The sequence below is a fragment of the Urtica dioica genome, chromosome 8 (assembly GCF_054948205.1).
Source record: "Urtica dioica subsp. dioica isolate 48M chromosome 8, U.dioica_male_clone48M_v1_H2, whole genome shotgun sequence".
In the NCBI taxonomy this organism is placed as follows: domain Eukaryota; kingdom Viridiplantae; phylum Streptophyta; class Magnoliopsida; order Rosales; family Urticaceae; genus Urtica; species Urtica dioica.
Genome location: NC_142763.1, coordinates 8,676,951 through 8,695,101, shown reverse-complemented (window position 1 = coordinate 8,695,101; position 18,151 = coordinate 8,676,951). Strand labels below are relative to the sequence as shown.

Below are 18,151 nucleotides of genomic sequence, written 5' to 3'. Positions count from 1 at the left end.
GATGGTATTGAACAATGAGGAAGGATGGTTTAATTTATCATGCTTTTTTTTTTTCAATAATGCATGTTCACACTGAGAAATATTGTTTATTTCATTGAATGAAAAAAATGAATTATATGACTCAAAACTCTAAAGCAAGGATATGGCCAAAACGCTTATGTCATACCTCAAATCTCTGACTTGGATCAATTTACACTACTAGACTCGGCTGAATTTAAACTAGACAAGAGATTACAGATGAAGCAAAAAAAATCAGAAACTCGACAAGGAGTCAAGGACTACAACAAGTATTTAGAGACTGACTACAATGTTTGATACATTGATCTAATTGACAAAGAGAAGAAGACTAAGAGAGTAAATGAGATTTTGTTAGTATGAAGTATGAACCTCAAGTCTTAAAAGCGCACGACGCATGGTATATTACACCCAAATTCTTTAAAACGAATAATTCGAGCGTGGCACAGTAGTTACGCCACTTTGGCGTAGTTTAAACTTTAATGAACGTGTGGTAGCTAGCTCGGTCTAGCGGTAATCTCACACTTACCTCGATGGAGAGGTCATGAGTTCAAGCCCCTATGAGATGCAGAAATGCGTGCCCCTTTAGGATTTATTCTAATAAGTCTGTAATCTTGGCCAATAGTGTCACCTATTATGTAATCTTGGCCGATAGTGACATCTGCGCTTTGCACTACTAATATATCATGTAATCTTGGCCGACAGTGCTCCTACTCAAAAAAAAAAAAAAAAAACTTTAATGAACGTAATAAACGACAATTTAACAGTACAAAACGACACACGAGCATAATATTTTTTTTTTGACAAAACGACACACGTTATATAAAGAAGGAAATATTAAATTAAAAAAAATAAAAATAGAATTCAACATTTGACGAAGCACACGATGATATTTTTGCAAACAGAAGAGACAGTCAATCGTAGCTCAAAAAAAAAAAAAAGGGAAGAAGAGACAGTCAATCTATCACGTAATCTGTTTCACTCCAAGTCTCCAACTTTAGGACTCTACTCACATTCTCTCTCTCAACCTGAAACTCACCTGGAACATAAAACCTCTGTAATTCGCGGGCCAAAGCATAAACAAACCCAAACCAATGTCTTTGTCTTCTTCTTTTCCTTACTTGGCGACCTCGCTGCCATCGAACTCTCGTTACTGTTCCCTCTCGCCGAACTTCGCGCCGGTGACATTGTTCGTCGTCGCTTCGAAACCATCGACGATTTCCCCTTCACGATTGACTCTCACGCATTCGAACGGAAAGAGAAGGTCGAGGAATTGGGTATACGCTTGTTCGACGACGCCGTTTATAGGCCGGTCTGGGTCTCAGAGAAGAGAACGCCAAGCGTCCCTGCTCTCCTTTGGGATCAACCCGTCGCCGGAGATCGAGACGGGGATTCCGGATTCCGGTGGAGATTCGTCGCAGTTCTTGTCGGCGTTGCTTCCATTCGTCGTCGCCTTCACGGCCGTCGCTGCTCTGGCTCAGCCCTCCACATTTACTTGGTCTCGAAATCAACTCAATTTTATCTTCTTATCAAAACAGGAAAAACTAGGTTATACATGTTTGCATGTTTCTTTATCTGTGTAGATTGGGGTTCCGAGGTTTTGCATGTGACATTATTTTATAGATGTTTAACTTGCTTGTTTAAAGAAATGATTATAATATGAGCTTGGCTTAAAATATGTTAAAAAAAAAGGTTTCGTCTTTTTTTAATTCCCACATTTCCTAATGTTATTTGAATCCGCAGCTTTTTCATTTTACTGACGAACTTTCTTGTGCTGGTTTAGTACATTCTGGCGTGATCTCTGAGAGAGAAGAAAAATTGTAGTTAATTCGTTGCTTAGTTTTCCTTGCATGCTCGGTTCTACATGTTCTTCTTTCCTTTAAGCACATTTCATGTTTGTTAAAAAGCCCAAGAGAGAACATATTTAAAAAAAAAAAAAAAAAAACCCCTTTAATGATGATATTTTAAATTTGGGTATATGTTGGTCCGGAAGGGTGAGCAAGGAGTTATATGCCCCTGCGCTTGGTGGGATCATGCTGTCTATAGGAATCCAACTTTCTATTCAAGATTTTGCTCTTGCATTCAAAAGGTATTTGAAGACCAATATATCCCAAAATTAGAAACTTTTTTTTCTTTTCCCCTTTCTAACTTGAATATGTTATGTTCATACATTTGCAGGCCTGTGCCGTTGATGGTGGGGTTCGCGGCCCAATACGTGCTGAAACCGGCTCTTGGGGTCCTCACGGCGATGGCGTTCGGAGTTCCTCCGGCGTTCTTCGCCGGCTTCGTGTTGACCTCGTGCGTCGCCGGAGCCCAGCTCTCGAGCTACGCCAGCTTCCTCGGAAAGGGTGACGTGGCGCTCAGCATCCTTCTGACGAGCTCCACCACCATCGCCTCCGTTCTCGTGACGCCCCTCCTCACCGGCCTCCTCATCGGCTCCGTCGTCCCCGTCGACTCTCTTGCCATGTCCAAGTCCATTCTCCAAGTCTGTTCTTTTTTTTTTTTTTACTAAAGGCGTTATGGTCTAGCTCTTTGGGGGGTGATTAATAATGATTTAGTTCTGTGATTGAATAGGTGGTTCTTGTTCCGGTGACTCTCGGCCTCGTGCTCAACACGTATGCGAAGCCCGTCGTGAACGTTCTCCGGCCTATCATGCCGTTCGTGGCCATGATTTGCACCTCGTTGTGCATTGGAAGTCCGCTCGCGTTGAACCGTGCAAGGATTTTGTCGCCCGAGGGGTTTCGGCTCGTGTTTTCCGTGCTGGCATTTCACGGAGTTGCGTTCGCTTTGGGGTATTGGGTCTCCAGAATTCCGCTTGTGAGGTAAAAAAAAAAAATATAAAAGTCATACTCCTTTTTTTGTCATCATAATTGCTATATCAAGCTATATGCTTTTCTTGGTCATGAAGAAAAGGATTGGTTTGATATCTTAGACTGCATTTTTAAAACTCAAAAGCTAGGGCAAAAATAATTTTCTTTTCAAATAACTCATATCATGAAAAAATAAAACAGAACTTCGGATGAAATGATTAGAGTATAAGATTTGCATTAATCAGTGGATAGATATCATGTATCATGGTAGATTATGTGATGTAATTTGATAATTGTTTTTGCGTAGAGTTAGGCAAGAAGAAGAAGTGAGCAGAACGATATCGCTGTGCACGGGAATGCAAAGCTCGACACTGGCGGGTCTACTGGCGACTCAGTTCCTGGGGACCACTCAGGCGGTCCCACCGGCTTGCTCGGTTGTTGCGATGGCCATAATGGGTCTTTGCCTCTCCTCTTTCTGGGGCAGCGGCTACAGAATCAGAGACCTTCCTTCACTTCTAATGGGTCAAGGTCAAACTAGCTCCACCCTCACTGCTTAGTGTTCTCCTGGGAGCCTTGACTAAAAAAAAAAGAATTAATTAGGTGGTATAGTAGGGTGTTTAGGTTACAAATAAATGGGGGTGTCTTTCTTTTTTATACACATATATTGCAACACACACAAAAATGGGAATGGAATTGGGTTATATTATAGCCTAAAGTTGCAGTGGTTGTACAGCTCTTTCTTCAAACAAGCATGTAAAATGAGCTTTTTCTATTGTATATCACTGATCAAGATCTCTCAAAACATTGACATCTTAATCAAGAAAAGAAGAAGAAACCCCCACAGAGCAACAGGAATCCAATTCAAATTTACCATCCTTAAACTCGTTGGAATCATGCCCTGAAACGAAGTAGAGAATTAGTACATTGGTTATGTGTGGTGAATCATTTGAGACATCGTAGTAATATTACTTGATATAGAGAAATATCATTTCAGTTAATCTCCTCTGTTATCTGATCCTCAATAGTCAAAACATAACCTTAATTTACCAACCTGAATATATTCCATACCAATGTTCTTTTATTACTAAAATAAACATAACCGTAATTTCAGAAATCTCTAACTTTGTTTTTATACAGTTAGATGATATCTTCACAAGTTGGATATTTGCCAACTTAAAATGCCCATTATTCACATAACAAAGTCTCTCTCCGACAAAATTTTCTTTCAAAAAACTTGAATTCCCTACCATTCCTTTTTTATACCATGACTTCACAAATCAAACTTGGACCCAAAAACGGAAGAAAAAAAGAAGAAGAAAGAACGAATTGTAAGAGCTTGAGACAAGCAAACAAAGGAGAAACTCTACAAATACAATACAACATATATATATCCATTACTTTTTTTTATGTACTTAGAGAAGTCTATTTTCATCGAGGGACGATTCCGAAGAGGAGTCGTCAAGCGTCGAGTTTGAAATTGTCTCCAACTGGCTCGAGGCTTCGCTGTCAGAAATTCCCGAGGAGGATCTATCTTCAGCAGGTTGTTTCAAAAACCAATACATTATGCTTGCAGTCAATGTCAGAATCATTTTTTGATTCACCTGAATATGATTATTGAAGGATTAGGATTATAAAACAAATACATATTGACATACGATAACCTTTTAAAATCATATTGATTTTGTAACATTTTAATCTTGTGACCATAATAAATACTTGACTCTTTTTAAAGGAATCTAACACATAGACTTGTGTATTTACAATCTTAAATAGTTTGTTTAAAATCACAAAGCGTATTAATTGGATATAATATTGCTCTAACAATTTAAAAGCTTTCAACTTTATCTAGTGTTTTTATTGTTGGATCATAACTAATAGCAAATACGTTTGAAGTTTCTTGCATGATAAATTTCACTTAATGTCTTCTTTTAAGACAAATGATACAAAACCAATCGTTTGAGGAAATGCCACTCATGTGATAGTTCTAATTTGCGAGGAAAAATAAAATAAATTGAAAATTACCTCAGTTATGTCCTCAGGCAGCAGAAATATCGAGCAACCGAGCTTCCTTGCAATGCTGATAATATACGAGGCGTTCATCTTTTTCTCCTCATCTGAGTCGAACGGAATATTATTCAACAATCATTTTTACATGAAATTATACAAATTTTCTTTAAAAAGTTCATTTTTGAGCTGCAAAATCCAATATATGGTCCGTTTGATTTTATAAGAAGAAACCATACCAGTAACTCCTTTGGTGACCAGACTCCAATTAACAACTCTTGGCTGCACGGCACTGAGCAGCTCTAGGAAAAACACGCCGTCTGATAAATGCTTATCCTTTGAAAAGAGAAATAGTACTTATGGTCATTTTCCACCGTTCATTAACCAAAACATGTTGATACATAAAATATATATATATATATTGTACCCTGAAACTAATCATGCGAAGTTGACTACCGGAGCTGCTAACTTTTGTATTGGCCCATTCTAGAATGTCGACATCGGTGATTTCTTTCCCATGAGAGTGAAACCTCAAGTTCTTCAGCAGTTGGAGGATGTTATAACGCATGAGTTGCCACAGAAAAGCTGGAACAGAAAAACCAAATTATAAAAAACATGAAAAGTGAAAACAACTAGTTCACGAGTTTACTTTACTGTGAGTTTTAGAGTGTAGGACACACACCAAGTATTAACTTCTTGTTCCCTTGCACAATATCGTTCCCAGCGATGTTTACAAGGGAAAATTTCAACTGCTTCCCGATTTTAACAACTTGATTGCAGTTCTCTACTTTTCTAAAGGGCATTTTGATTGGAGGCTTGTTTGCGGTCTTCCAACTGACGATCCCTGGTGAAACCTTATCCAGGGTCTCCAATAGAACCCACCTGTGAAGAGAGAGCTTAACTATCTGAAATCGGATTATACTCTAGAAATGGACCCTCAAAAAAAGAATTTTTAACTTGCTTGTGCTGCAAGAAACTTGATCATTGTCAACAAAGATATCGTACCCGTTTCTCAAGTCTTCAAAGACATTGTTGATGTATACCAAGTTTCCCATGCTGTTTATCCAGAAACGAAACGCTCTCTCTTCTCTGGATATTTGTGTGTCGTCTGGTGAAGTTTCGAGGAAAGAAATCTGCTTCGTCTGAGTTGATAGCCCGTTCCTATGTGGGTTACAGGGAAGGAAAAAAAAAAAGAACGCACGAAAGTTAAGTATTTCCAAAACAAAACGAGCTTAAACTCCTTAGGCAATATATTCTCACCTGAGTTGGAAAACATGTGCTACAAAAGCAAGGTTAAGATTTGGCGAGCCATCGAGAATATCTTTCGCGGTCAAGTATCTCTTGCACCCCATCCTCTCGGCATGTGAAAGAACTAACTTCGCTCTTTCTAAAGCATTTTTCGCTGCCAATGCGGATGGTTTTCCGTGCTCGGGCGCAAGCACATTTAGGAGATGAGCATAAGCCTCAGCATCCTGAACGAAAAATTCAATTCAAACTAAGCACGAAAATTTGTGCGTAGCAAGAATAATGACCTGTCCAAAGATTGAACATGTTCTTCTGTACCTTAACATCTGTGGAGAAATTTGTGACAGTCTTTCTGTACGCTGATTTCTTCAGCTGAAAATTCATCCACCGTAGCAGTATTTTCTCTGGTGGCAGACTCATTAACTCTTCTACATCCTATAAATATCGAATACCGCAATACATTTGAGAACAATACCTTGAATTGGATCTATGTTAATTGACGGACCGTTCCATTTGTTCAAGAAGCTGGAAATAATTAAAAAGTAAAGTATATATGCCTATCTTCACCTTAGTATCATCAACCAACTCTACCAACTGAGGTGTTTTCTTCAAGTTGAGGTCCGCTAGTAATTGAATCTAATATGACAATGACATACACAACCATTACAGAGAAGCATACAAAATTGAATAACTGACAATTGGTTTCGATAGTCACTGAAATCTTACCTTGATGATCTGAGAAATCACTCCAAGGACTAGATGACGCTGAAAAAAAAAATACAAAATCGGTAAAAAAAAATACAAGAGTTACAGTGAAATCCAGATAGAACCATGATGATCGATGTACAACGTCAAAGAATGCACATACTCTTCCTTCAATGAAATCTTGTGTTCCTATATTGACAACGGTACACCCAATGGCCTTTGCAGAGTTGAGACAAAGCGTGTGGTTTTCATTTCTCTCCCACGGATTGAGCACTCTCTTGGTGTTAATCGCTCTATCGTCGATAGTGCCCGGAACCGCTACATTGATCAGCTTGCTAAATCCAAAAAAAAAAAAAAGTAAAATAAAATGTAAAAAAAGAGACAGCAACTGTAGTTATAAGACAATTGAAAATTCACAAATAATAAATAAATACATAAATCAAAATAAACACGAGATTTTGAATCCAGGAATGAAGTACCATAAAAGCACTCCGTCCTTGGCGATCTCGAACAGATCGTTGGTTGAGGAATCGATGGGGAGATACTTGTTTATGAACTCGTCTCCGGCGAGGTAGTTATTTATGTGCGCAACGTAAGAGGCTTTCTCCGATTCGCTGATGGTGTGAAGGAGAGTCGTCGTGGCTGCCTTGAGAAACGCGGACGAGTTCTTCTCCGCGCTTCCTGTTCTGGCACTCGCGTGGCCTTGAAGTTTCAGATAAACCTGACAGTTTTCGATTTGATTCAGTTTAAACCAACACAAAATTGATTCATAATACATACGTACCTACATAGTAACGTAGATATAGAGTGAGACTTACTCTGAGGAAGAATTCGAAATCGACATCGTCGTCGAGCTTGTGGTGAAAGATCTGGATGAACGAAGACCTCTCTTCTTCTGTCAAATTCTCTCCGACGACCTTCAGGTTCGACATTCTTGAGGCCAAATCTCCGACTGTAAGCCTTCCACTTTCTCTTCGCATGCTCGTGAACTTCAAATCAGCCAAACACACATATTACAGCCTCCAAAAAACAGAGAGATGAGAAGACAAGAAAAAAAAAAAAAAAAAACTAGATAACGTAGCAAATTATGAAGAGAACGAGCGAAGAATTACGTGAGACTTTAAGCTCCGAAGCTCGACTTGCGTGAACTGGTTCTGGAGCCATGGATCTGAAACCAGAATTCCTACGTAACCAGACATTTCTGAAAGTGAGAGAAAAAAGAAATCTTCTCTTTTATTAAATCTCTTCTTCTTCTTCTTCTTCTTCTTTTGTCAGAAGAAGAAGAGTTTGAGGATTGAGATTTGAGATTTGAGAGTGTTGATAGTAAAAATATGTAGTAGTACTTGTTGTGGGACGGTGTAGAGCTGTCAATAGAGTGTTTCAAAGCTTTTCTCTGCTTAATGATGTCACAACCAAATTCAAATCTTGATTCAAAATTTTCTCTCCTATACTATTCTTTGTTCAAAAGTAAGAGAGATGAAGAGAAGTTTTATTTTTATTTCTTACGAAATATTTTCTTGAAATGTATGCATTATTTTATTAATAATAAATAATGCAAGTTTATTGGCTTCTTCCTATGGTTTTCTTATTAAAGCTGGTCTGGACCTGGAGAATAGTAGTTTTTTTTTTAATTATTCAAATGAAAAGATCGTTGAGATTAACAATTATTAATTTTTATTTAAATTAATACATAATTGAAATATTTCAATATGAAATAATGAAATCGTAAGGAAGTTTAATGAAGACTTTTGTTTTCCCTTAAAATATGAGTTTTTTCGTCTATCCAATTGGAAATGGGGCCCACAAAGCCTAGTTTGAAAAATAAAACAATTTAAAATTTTGAACTGCACACACTGTGTGTAGTGGCCGTTGGAAAAATAGATTACGAGTAGCGTTTAACTTATGATAACTAGTGGATTATATAAGTGTTACAGAGATATTTAAAGAACAATCCAAAGTAATATATTTCAAATAATAACCTCGACTTAAACGCCCAACGAACTCATAAGTAAATTGAAATAAAAACTAGTTTAAGTATGCTTAAGTTTAAGGGGGCATGTTAAAGACTTTAAATTTTACACATATTTGCAAAACCATTACCTAATTGCTGATAAATAAATAAAATAAAAATAAAAACCTAATTTTTTTTTTGTTTTTACTATTGATAATTCAGATAGATTAATAAATAAATTATTCATTTTCCGAATGAGGATAATTTAGTCTGTTCAGTAGCAAAGGCGAAGAAGTGTGTCCACTACTTACTAAAGTTTGCGTGCCTTTTTTGTAAAGCTTTTTGACGTTTTCATTAAATGAAAGTTATATACTACCAATATATACTGTCTATTCCCTAAATATATACATATATAGATACCGTCTATTTGATGCAAACATATGTGTGTGTATATATATATATATATATATGTGTGTGTGTGTGTATATACTGTAATTGTAACGCCAATGGTATGTAGGTAAGAAAATTAAATATTTTGGCATTTTGAAGTTTTTTTTTTTTTTTTTTTTTTTAAGGAACGTCTTAAAGTTGTTGGTCTTTCATATTGTTCTCTAATATTCGTTTATTTAAATTTTTCCGTACCAGCAATTATAATTTGTCATTCTTTTCAGTAACAGCTCATTGGTTAATTTTTTATTTCAACTAAAAAAATAATTGTTTATATATTATTCAGTGACCTTGTACTGGTGCAATCAATTATTTATTAATATATTGATTTTTATGATAAACAAGATTTCCAAAAAGAAATGTTTTTTCATCTTCTAGATATGGGCATCAATAAATGTTTGATTCCAAACGATTAAATAAACATAAACACAATCGAATGATTTTGTTGAAATAAGCCCCACAGACATTCAACAATCGCATTTTACTTGCTTTCCTAAGCTTTTAAAATTCTTTGAGCAAGCAAAAACTACCCAAAATGATGTTGAATCCTAGATTTTAACTTGCCTGGAAATTTTGTATTATTGTTTGTTTGGTTACGTGATAGCTTAAACCTTATTTGTGACCATGAAAATGATCAACATTAATATTGAAACATTTCATGTTCATTCGTTATTCAAATTCGGCTCATAGTCCTAACTTGGAACCATATCAAGTTTTTTTTCCAAGGAAAAGAATGGGAATGAAATTGACCCCACTACTCGAGACAATCCAAATAGCTAGCAAATAGAAGGCATCTTTAAAACCGATCTATTCAGAGATTCGGGTCATCTTATATCTTCTTTACATTCTAGCTTAATTTATGTATACAAAATAATAAATACAATAAAAATCAAAGACCATGCCCATCAACCTATATGTTCATCTCCAAACTGGCTAATTGTCAGCAACAAAACAATACATCTATTTGAATGAAAAGAAATTATACTTAGGATTGTGTATAAAACCGTTACTCTTTTCTCATGTGTATCTACATAAACATCATTACAAACCACACCTTAACATATATATCAAATATCATACTGAAAAGAATTAAAGACAAAAAAAACCCCACACTTGAAAATCGATATTATTTATAGAAATTAACTACATATCACCACCCATGCCACCATAAAAATATGACAATCCACAATTATATTAAGTATTCTGTTTACCTATAATACACTTGCACATATTAGCTATAAAACAATGGGTACTCTTTGGTCACACAACAACTTACAAATAACACGATTAAATCAATATTATTATTATTATTATTATTATTATTATTATTATTTAAACGCCAATGTGATCGTAGACATGTGGGTCATCATATTCCCATATCTTCTTATGGTTGTGAACCACTACTAAAAAAAAAAATTTCTTCTTCAAAAGATGGCTCTGGGGTCATCTTCTTTTCCTCTTTCGTGGAAAGGGAAAGAAAAAAATATATGCCTCCTATGGACCCAAAAAAAAAAAAAAAGATAAAGATGGCTATGAGGTGCAAGCATATGTTTTTATGGTAGGCCGATTGAGAGAGAGAGAGAGAGAGAGAGAGCTTGGAACCAAATCCGGGTCGGTGAGAATGGAAGGCGATATACATTTTCATGATTTTTGCCTTTTTCAAAAAGGTTATAGGCATGTGTGTTACAAGGCTGTGTATATTATTGTGGAATGTGTGTATATCACGTCCTTGCTGTGCTTAATTTGCTTTGCTTGCTTCGGCTTTGTAAGCCTTGTGAAATCATTACAAAGGTCCACTTGCTTTGCTTTAGACTACGAATTAGCAAAAATAAAAATAATAATAGAAAGCAATTTGCCTCAAGTAGTGGGTCCATTTTTCACATGTGGTTAGGTATTTTGTTAATTGAGATTTGAGACTGCTCTGCATCTTCATCATGTTTCCTCATCTGATTCTCAACTTGAGTGTGATCACGGGCGATTCGTCCCTATGATCATCGTATCAAAATGAATCTTGATTCACAAATACACACGCCCACACACACACACACATATATGTGTGTGTAAACGCTATATATATATATATATATATCAGCTCATTCATTTTAAAGGTCTTAATTAATCTGAAAAGTTGTTGCCTTTTTGAATGAAGAAATTGACAAGACTAAAAACCTACAAAATTGAAGTTCCAACTACACATTTATACAGGCATTTATAGTGTAATCAAGATTCGTGTAAAAGCAGAAATAGTACCTCTAGAATGCAATTTCCTCGAGGATATGAAGAGTTTTCTGATGTACCTGTACACCCAAAAAAAAAAAAGGCAAAATGACATTATCATTCTGGTTACACAATAAATAGCTGAATAAATATAACGTTGAGGAAGCAGATGCTCTAAAACCCGAGTCTTGGCGGAAAAAAGTTGTACAGTATAAATAAAAAAAATTAAAAATTTCCCAAGGAGGCGGAAATGTTACCCATTCAAGGTGTTGTGCAGTGATTCCCGGCACATTTCCGGCGTAAATGCCACCTAAGACCTGGATAGTTTGGAGCAACTAGAGTTAGCCGTAGTTGAACACAATATTAAAATAGTTGATTAACTTTTAATTATCGATGTGAGTGGATAAAAACAAAGTGAAATCAAGAAATCAAATTTTACCTTGGACACAGTCTCGAGAAACATGCCAGGACGAACCGGTAGTGGCTCACGCCCAGTAACACTTTCCTGGTCATAAAAAATTTCGTTTTTAGTACGCAGAGCCAATTATGTTATTGTTCTGATTGTGAAATATTTAAGAATATTCGAAGACATGATTGATTGCCCAAGACGTACCCTTCCCGTGATTCCACCAGCTCGTTTTACTTTAGTTTTGGGATCTCCGTCTGAGCCCGAGCTCTTGGCACCTTCGTCTTTTCCTTGCATCACATTTTTTATCATCTCCTGGACAGCTGTCCCTGGTTTTAACGCGACCAGTTTTGTTAAAAAGTTCACCTGCGTGAGCAAGAACTTTTATTCGCGATTATTGGGTAAAATGAGATCTAGTTTGTTAAGGTATTCTGATACAAAGAACTCTCCCAAAAGGCTAAACCTTACACCATTTACTTCTTTCTTAGCTAAATCTTTATTTATAAGCTTTACACTGCTGAACCTGTGTCTCTTGAGAATTGGGAGGAGATTGACTTGTGTTCCATTCTCATGTCAAAAGAAGAGGCTTTGTTGGCCCAGTTTTGGAAGAGGAATTCAGAGTTGCTGTTAACAGTCGGGCAAATCTCTGGGAGCCGATGCTTTGACTTTGGCTTTCTTTCAGAACTCTTGGAAGATGATCAAAAGCAATCTCATAAAAAAAAAATATAAAAAAAAAAAAAAAATTCTTTTCGGATATTTGGTATATCGGTATCACCAACATCTCAAATAAACCTGAATTCTGTCGATCTCAAAGGAAAATCTAATCGAGAAAGGTGGTTGATTATAGACCGATTAGTCCAGTCTCGAGTTTGTACAAAGTAATCCCTAGAACCCTTGTCCTTAGATTGAGCGAAGTAACAGAGGATATTGTTGGTTTTGCCTAAGGTGATTTCTTAAATAGGAGGGAGGTCTTGAACTTGATCATTGTTGATAATGAGATTGTGAGAGATTACCGTAAGGTTTCGATTTCGAACCCGATGGCGTTTATGGACTCGAGGCTGCCTCAAATCTATCTCTTTTTTTGTTCTTGCCTAGGAATCAGATGCTCTAGAGGAACTCTGACAAGGGGTTCATATTTCCCTCTGGTGGGCTACTCATTATCCGCAGAAAGAAAAAGAGGAGTTATCAAGGTTCTCTGTTATCCACCAACCCATCGTCAACCAGTTTTGCAAGGCTTCGGGTATCATCCGCAAGATCGAGAAAATCACATTCCTTACTATCAACTTGGATGACGAGGAGGTAGATAAGATGAACTGGCTCATCATTTATGGCCACACCTATGGGATTTGGGTTGGTGGAAGCCCAAGGAAGAAAGACTATTGGGAACCTGTGGTCGCCAAGATCTCAAAGCGCCTCGATGGGTCGAAAACAGAGTTCCTCTCTGAAGGTCGAAAAATTAGTCCTCATTAAATCCGTCAACTCATCTATTCCATCTACTACTTCATGTCGGTCTCGGAATGCTGTAGGAAGCTGCAGTGATCATCGAAAGGATAATGTGGGACTTCCATTAGGAGGGTTTTGAAGATAATTGGGCTTGTCGTTCAGAGTCTAGGAATTTTGTTATGACCCGGAATCACGATGTCACAAAATTTAACCTCCCCCCTTTTGAGAGAGACTAAACTATTTGTGATTGATTTCTTGGCTGCGTTTCTAATTTGTTAAGGGTTTTCTTAAATAGACCCAAGATTGCAGCCCTAATTACTCAAATCTTAAACCTAGTTAACGGTCTCGACGACAATGTTTGGGACCACGGATCCCACTCAGAAGCAGGTAACAAAGCCCTTGGAAATCTCTCTCGTAAATTCGTGAAGGTGAGTTCAATAAGTGGTTCAAGATTGGATCGGTTGTTAGGTTTTGGCAAGACCCGTGGACATGCAACTCTATGTACTCGGGAAGGAGTTCAAGGCCAGAGAACATGGTTTAACTCAAGATTTCAATTCTCTCGCTCTTTATCCAATCTTAGATGATTTTTTTTATTATTATCCAAAGATTTCCCTAATATTCTTTTCTTTTGTTATAATTTCTGTTTCTTATTTTTTTTTATTTTTTTTTTTAAAAAAAAGGTACCTCTGCTTCAGGAAGAGTATTTAAACCGCGATCATTTCTCTCGTCTAATATTCCCCCGCCCATCATGTTACGAGCCTCCTCTCTAATTAAAACAAGTCTGGCCAGTAATTTTCGATCTGGAACAACCGGCCGTGTCTCCATTGTCTTTGAAAGTTTTGATGAAAAGGAAAAACAAGGAAACAATGTCAGTAAAAAAAGGTCATATTCGTGAATCTATGAAAAAAAGGAAACGCTGCTGAACCAAGGAAGAAAATGAAATTTTGAAGGTATGCAATTAAACTTAACAATGCTTTTGTGATAAACAATGAACTATGGCAAACAAGAAATCCAAGAAAAATAGAAGTGCACAGCAAAGCTTTAAGAGGCAATTGATAATCAATATCGTTGCATTTTATTCCATGCGAGCTAAGTTTGGTGCTATTGTTATTTAACTATGCGACTAGAGATGTTTGCTTATCCGGATCAATCAATGAACATAAGATTGGCCATTTCTCCAACCAAAGAGAATCAAATGACAAATCCAAATCACTAAACGACCAAATCTGTTTAGCTTCACACTTAGGCACGATTAAAGAAGCAGCTTTAGATTAACAGAAAATTTTCAGTTAAGATTTAGCCATTCTAAAAATAGATTAAAGATAATGAACAAAAAATTACTTAAGCTAAACTTTCAAAAACATGATACAGAGGATGCAAAATTTTAAACAAACTCTTAAAAAATACTGATCACGAGGTAACCAACCTCAAGCAAGTCATCGGCTTGATTTGCGATCTCATTCAAATTCGCTCCCGGAAGATGAACTTTCGTCCCGTTATTGTTTTTGAACTCACCGCCACCGGCCGCCACTCTACGAAGCAATTCGTGCCTGCTATCTTTACTAGGAGTCCTACAAAGAAGACCTATAACTTGAACCTGTTAAAACAGACCAGAAAGTATCCACGACTTAAATAATTAGTAATCGATCTTTGATTCAATCCAAGGAAAATTCGCAGAGAAACGCAATTCGAGTTCGAAGTCACGGTCCGTACGTGCGGTGGACACTTTTTCGTGAGATGCGACAACACTGTGTCCTTGACCACCTCCAGAAGCATCTTGCGCTGATCAAAAAAGAGCCGAGAAGGCGATTTAGTATTTATTTATGTTACAATCTTTTAGAGTCAATGTGTTTTATTATGAGAAAATTTGAGTTCATTTCTTAGTCATAATAAAATTAGTGTAATCCGAGAGGCTGTGAACCAAAGTGAGTGCCCGAGAGCACGTTACCAAATCATCTTATAAGAACAAACAATCCATCTAATATTGAATTAACTTGTATCAACCTAATATTCCTCAAAATACTAGTGCCAAAAAAAAAAAAAAAAAAAAAAAAAGGCTTTCTGCCTCCAGTACTCCATGAGCTATTATGCATATGGCATTTTGGTCTTTAAGTTAAAACACTAAAATTAACATTCTTTTGAGTTGGCTAACATGTTTTATGCTTCAAAAAGTTTATAATTTCTATAACATGATTACAGCGCTGCAAATCAATAGCTTGAAGATTGTCCCAAATGCCAGAAACAATAATAATAATAATTATAATAATAAATCATCATCTTACCCAAATTGAACATGAAAACAAAAACTAAAGAGACTAGAATGGGAATGAAATGGAAATGGAAATGGAAAAACCTTGTGGTCTTGGTCATCGTCGGCGGTTTTGATCATGTAGTCGAGAGCCATGATGAAACCTCCCTCCATCTCGTCGACCCTCTTCCCTATCACTCCCTGCGCCGCCAATTCCACCGCCACCGATTCCGACGTCTCGTTCATGTCCATATCCTCCAACTAACACACACATTCCAACAATCAAAATTACAACTATACCTCAGCGATGCGTTCGTGCAATTTCTAGTGTACATACATATACGTACGAGATTGATGATTTGTTCGAGAACCGAAGTGACTTGCTCTCCGCCTTTTAGGATGGCCTCGTACTGGGATGTGTCCAAGCTCTCCGGCGTCTCTCCGTTCGCTTCCGGATATCCGCCGCCGACCTCGTAGCTCGCAACGGCGAACCGACTCTTCTTCTGATTCTCCGGCCGGCGGCGGAGAGGCAGCCACTGCGGCGGAGAGAGAAGACGAGCACGCCCTCCGACGGTGAGAGAGTGTGGGAGAGGGAGTGAATTCGCCGAGAAGAGGAGGGTTGTGTTGTGTGACATTTTTTTTTTTTTTTTTTGCTGTGTTTGGCAGAGAAGGCGATGGGTTTCGAAGAGGGAAGTTCAGTGGGGGAAATCACCGTGTGCTCAACTTCAAATGTTATCAGCTATATTCATATTATTGGTATTTTTATATATACAAATATATATATAATCCCTTTAAAAAAAGGGTCGGCTAAAGAAGTAGCCAAAATGACACTTCTACTTTAAAATTATAGCCAAACTATTAATATATTTAGGTAAATAGCCAATTTATCATGACAACATTCCAATATTTCAATTATACCCTTAGGTTAATATTATTAACTATCATAGTAAATAATATCATCCATAACAAAAAAAAAATAGTAAATCTAATTAACAATAACAAAAACTACATTAAATCTTATTTGTCGTAACAAGAATAATAGTAAATCTTATTTACCGTAACAAGAACAATAGTAAATCTTATTAGCGTAACAAGAAAATAATAAATTTTATTTACCGTAATAAGAACAACAGTAAATCTTATTTACCGTAACAAGAATAAAAGTAAATTTTATTTACCGTAACATTTTGTAGTTGATCTGACAGGAAAATTATTAGAGATGAGGACTAGTTAATCTAACAGTAAATACGATTTACTAATTATTTCCGTGAACAATCGAGTACTAAAAATCCGACAGTAAATCATATTAACCATTGAGTAAATCATTCGTTTCTATGGTAAATATAACAGTAAATCTTATTTATCTTAACAAGAACAATTGTAAATCTTATTTATCGTAACAAGAACAACAGTAAATCTTATTTACCGTAACAATAACAATAGTAAATACGATTAACCATAACATTTTCTAGTTAATCTAACAGGAAAAATATCAAATATGAGGACTAGTTAATCTAACAGTAAATACGATTCACTAATTATTTCCATGAACAATCGAAGATAGTAAATCCGACACTAAATCATATTAACCATTGAATAAATATATACATATCAATTAGGCTATGTCTTCTTTGGAGAGACACATTCGGAAGCTGTGTTTGTGAATTCGCTGATCTCTTCAACCAGACTCGACGAACGCATGGTAAGAAGCAAATTCTTTTACTTTTTTTTTCTTATTTTTTAAGAAATACTTTGGTGGATTTATGCTGGAATTCGAATTCATTTAAAAGAAAAATAAAAAAAAAATCTCCTTCGTGGGGAGAAACCCACAATGTTCATCATCGCGAACTGCTGTATGCCAGTTCGCTTCTTCTTTTTTATAAATATTTTATTTATTTATAAATCGACCTCTTTTATTTTAATTTCAGAACAACAACTGATTATCATTGATATGTATATATTTATATATATTTGGGATTATTTGATGTCCCTGGACTTGAACATATACGAGACAAATTAGGTGATTAGGGTTTTTGATACATGGTAACACGATCCAATTTCTTCGAGTCATCTATAAACTCTGAACGGCGGCGACGACGACGAGGTTCTCGACTGGTGGAACTTCCCGCTGGAGGGGCTCCGGGAGAGGAGGGACGCGATCTCCGAGGCTCGCGCCAAGATCGCCGCCGTTCTCCGAGAGAGGCACGGCGAGGCCTCCGGTAGCGGCTCTGGTCATTTTCCTCCTCCTCCGCCGCCTCCGCCTCCGTCCGGTGCTGTGATCTGAGGAGGCTGATATTGAGGATCAGAGGCTGGTTAGGGTTTGGGTTGAGAAAAGGGTATTTTTGGTATTACGTGTAATATTGGCTATTTAGCTAAATAAACTAATAGATTGGCTACTATTTTAATATCCCCTCTAACTATAGGCTAGTTATTAACAAATCTCTTAAAAAAAACTACAAATCCTTTAAAAAAAATACAAAAAATGAAAACCAAAAATGGGGATTTTTTAAATTATAAAAAGAAAACAAATTACTAGAGCTTATGTTAATTAAGCAAGATCAACCCGTGAGAAACGGTATCCGAAACCGAGAGGCATGTTGAGTATTAACACTCGCATTAAGTTGTTTAGAGTCGAGTCTCGCTTTTGTCGATTATACCTC

The 18,151-nt window shown here is 36.7% G+C and overlaps 3 protein-coding genes across 5 annotated transcripts; 1 reads left to right on the top strand and 2 right to left on the bottom strand.

Moving 5' to 3' along the window:
- The first annotated feature begins 897 nt into the window (after positions 1 to 897).
- On the top strand, positions 898 to 3,602 carry LOC149387860 (Sodium Bile acid symporter family). The gene is made up of 5 exons (XM_089623524.1): positions 898 to 1,513; positions 2,009 to 2,104; positions 2,194 to 2,500; positions 2,590 to 2,837; positions 3,139 to 3,602. Exons 1-5 carry the CDS (start codon positions 1,110 to 1,112, stop codon positions 3,380 to 3,382), a joined length of 1,299 nt encoding a protein of 432 aa, XP_089479650.1. The 5' UTR covers positions 898 to 1,109; the 3' UTR covers positions 3,383 to 3,602.
- Positions 3,603 to 3,930: 328 nt separating this feature from the next.
- On the bottom strand, positions 3,931 to 8,221 carry LOC149387859 (Actin binding Calponin homology (CH) domain-containing protein). Its single transcript, XM_089623523.1, has 14 exons — positions 7,892 to 8,221; positions 7,598 to 7,768; positions 7,259 to 7,500; positions 6,943 to 7,114; positions 6,801 to 6,839; positions 6,642 to 6,710; positions 6,393 to 6,509; positions 6,090 to 6,301; positions 5,835 to 5,990; positions 5,512 to 5,711; positions 5,257 to 5,414; positions 5,069 to 5,165; positions 4,848 to 4,939; positions 3,931 to 4,426 (listed from the first exon to the last, which is right to left on the bottom strand). Exons 1-14 carry the CDS (start codon positions 7,976 to 7,978, stop codon positions 4,238 to 4,240), a joined length of 2,001 nt encoding a protein of 666 aa, XP_089479649.1. The 5' UTR covers positions 7,979 to 8,221; the 3' UTR covers positions 3,931 to 4,237.
- A 2,566-nt stretch (positions 8,222 to 10,787) lies between these two features.
- On the bottom strand, positions 10,788 to 16,246 carry LOC149387858 (protein PEP-RELATED DEVELOPMENT ARRESTED 1, chloroplastic). Of its 3 annotated transcripts, none has more exons than XM_089624732.1 (10): positions 15,839 to 16,246; positions 15,597 to 15,752; positions 14,957 to 15,025; positions 14,670 to 14,840; positions 13,928 to 14,071; positions 12,008 to 12,166; positions 11,834 to 11,899; positions 11,652 to 11,711; positions 11,428 to 11,474; positions 10,788 to 11,162 (listed from the first exon to the last, which is right to left on the bottom strand). In XM_089624732.1, the coding sequence occupies exons 1-9, from the start codon at positions 16,124 to 16,126 to the stop codon at positions 11,430 to 11,432; spliced, it is 1,158 nt and encodes a 385-aa protein (XP_089480858.1). In that variant the 5' UTR covers positions 16,127 to 16,246; the 3' UTR covers positions 10,788 to 11,162; positions 11,428 to 11,429. The 3 variants fall into 3 exon arrangements, with proteins under 3 accessions (XP_089480858.1, XP_089480857.1, XP_089480859.1); XM_089624733.1 differs by lacking the exon at positions 10,788 to 11,162 and adding an exon at positions 11,248 to 11,346; XM_089624731.1 differs by lacking the exon at positions 10,788 to 11,162 and having other exon boundaries at positions 11,212 to 11,474.
- Between the last annotated feature and the right edge of the window lie 1,905 nt (positions 16,247 to 18,151).

What these genes read in the sequence shown, in the direction of transcription:
- LOC149387858 (XM_089624732.1), bottom strand. Translation starts at nt 16,126, where the DNA reads ATGTCACACAACACAACCCTCCTCTTCTCGGCGAATTCACTCCCTCTC. An exon ending in CGAAAAAGTGTCCACCGCAC is followed by an intron (nt 14,841 to 14,956) that starts GTACGGACCGTG and finishes CTGTTTTAACAG; the next exon opens with GTTCAAGTTATAGGTCTTCT. An exon ending in CTGCACAACACCTTGAATGG is followed by an intron (nt 11,475 to 11,651) that starts GTAACATTTCCG and finishes TTGGGTGTACAG; the next exon opens with GTACATCAGAAAACTCTTCA.
- LOC149387859 (XM_089623523.1), bottom strand. Translation starts at nt 7,978, where the DNA reads ATGTCTGGTTACGTAGGAATTCTGGTTTCAGATCCATGGCTCCAGAAC. An exon ending in AAGATTTCATTGAAGGAAGA is followed by an intron (nt 6,840 to 6,942) that starts GTATGTGCATTC and finishes TTTTTTTTTCAG; the next exon opens with CGTCATCTAGTCCTTGGAGT. An exon ending in TGATTTCTCAGATCATCAAG is followed by an intron (nt 6,711 to 6,800) that starts GTAAGATTTCAG and finishes TTGTCATATTAG; the next exon opens with ATTCAATTACTAGCGGACCT.
- LOC149387860 (XM_089623524.1), top strand. Translation starts at nt 1,110, where the DNA reads ATGTCTTTGTCTTCTTCTTTTCCTTACTTGGCGACCTCGCTGCCATCG. An exon ending in TGTCCAAGTCCATTCTCCAA is followed by an intron (nt 2,501 to 2,589) that starts GTCTGTTCTTTT and finishes GTGATTGAATAG; the next exon opens with GTGGTTCTTGTTCCGGTGAC. An exon ending in TCCAGAATTCCGCTTGTGAG is followed by an intron (nt 2,838 to 3,138) that starts GTAAAAAAAAAA and finishes GCGTAGAGTTAG; the next exon opens with GCAAGAAGAAGAAGTGAGCA.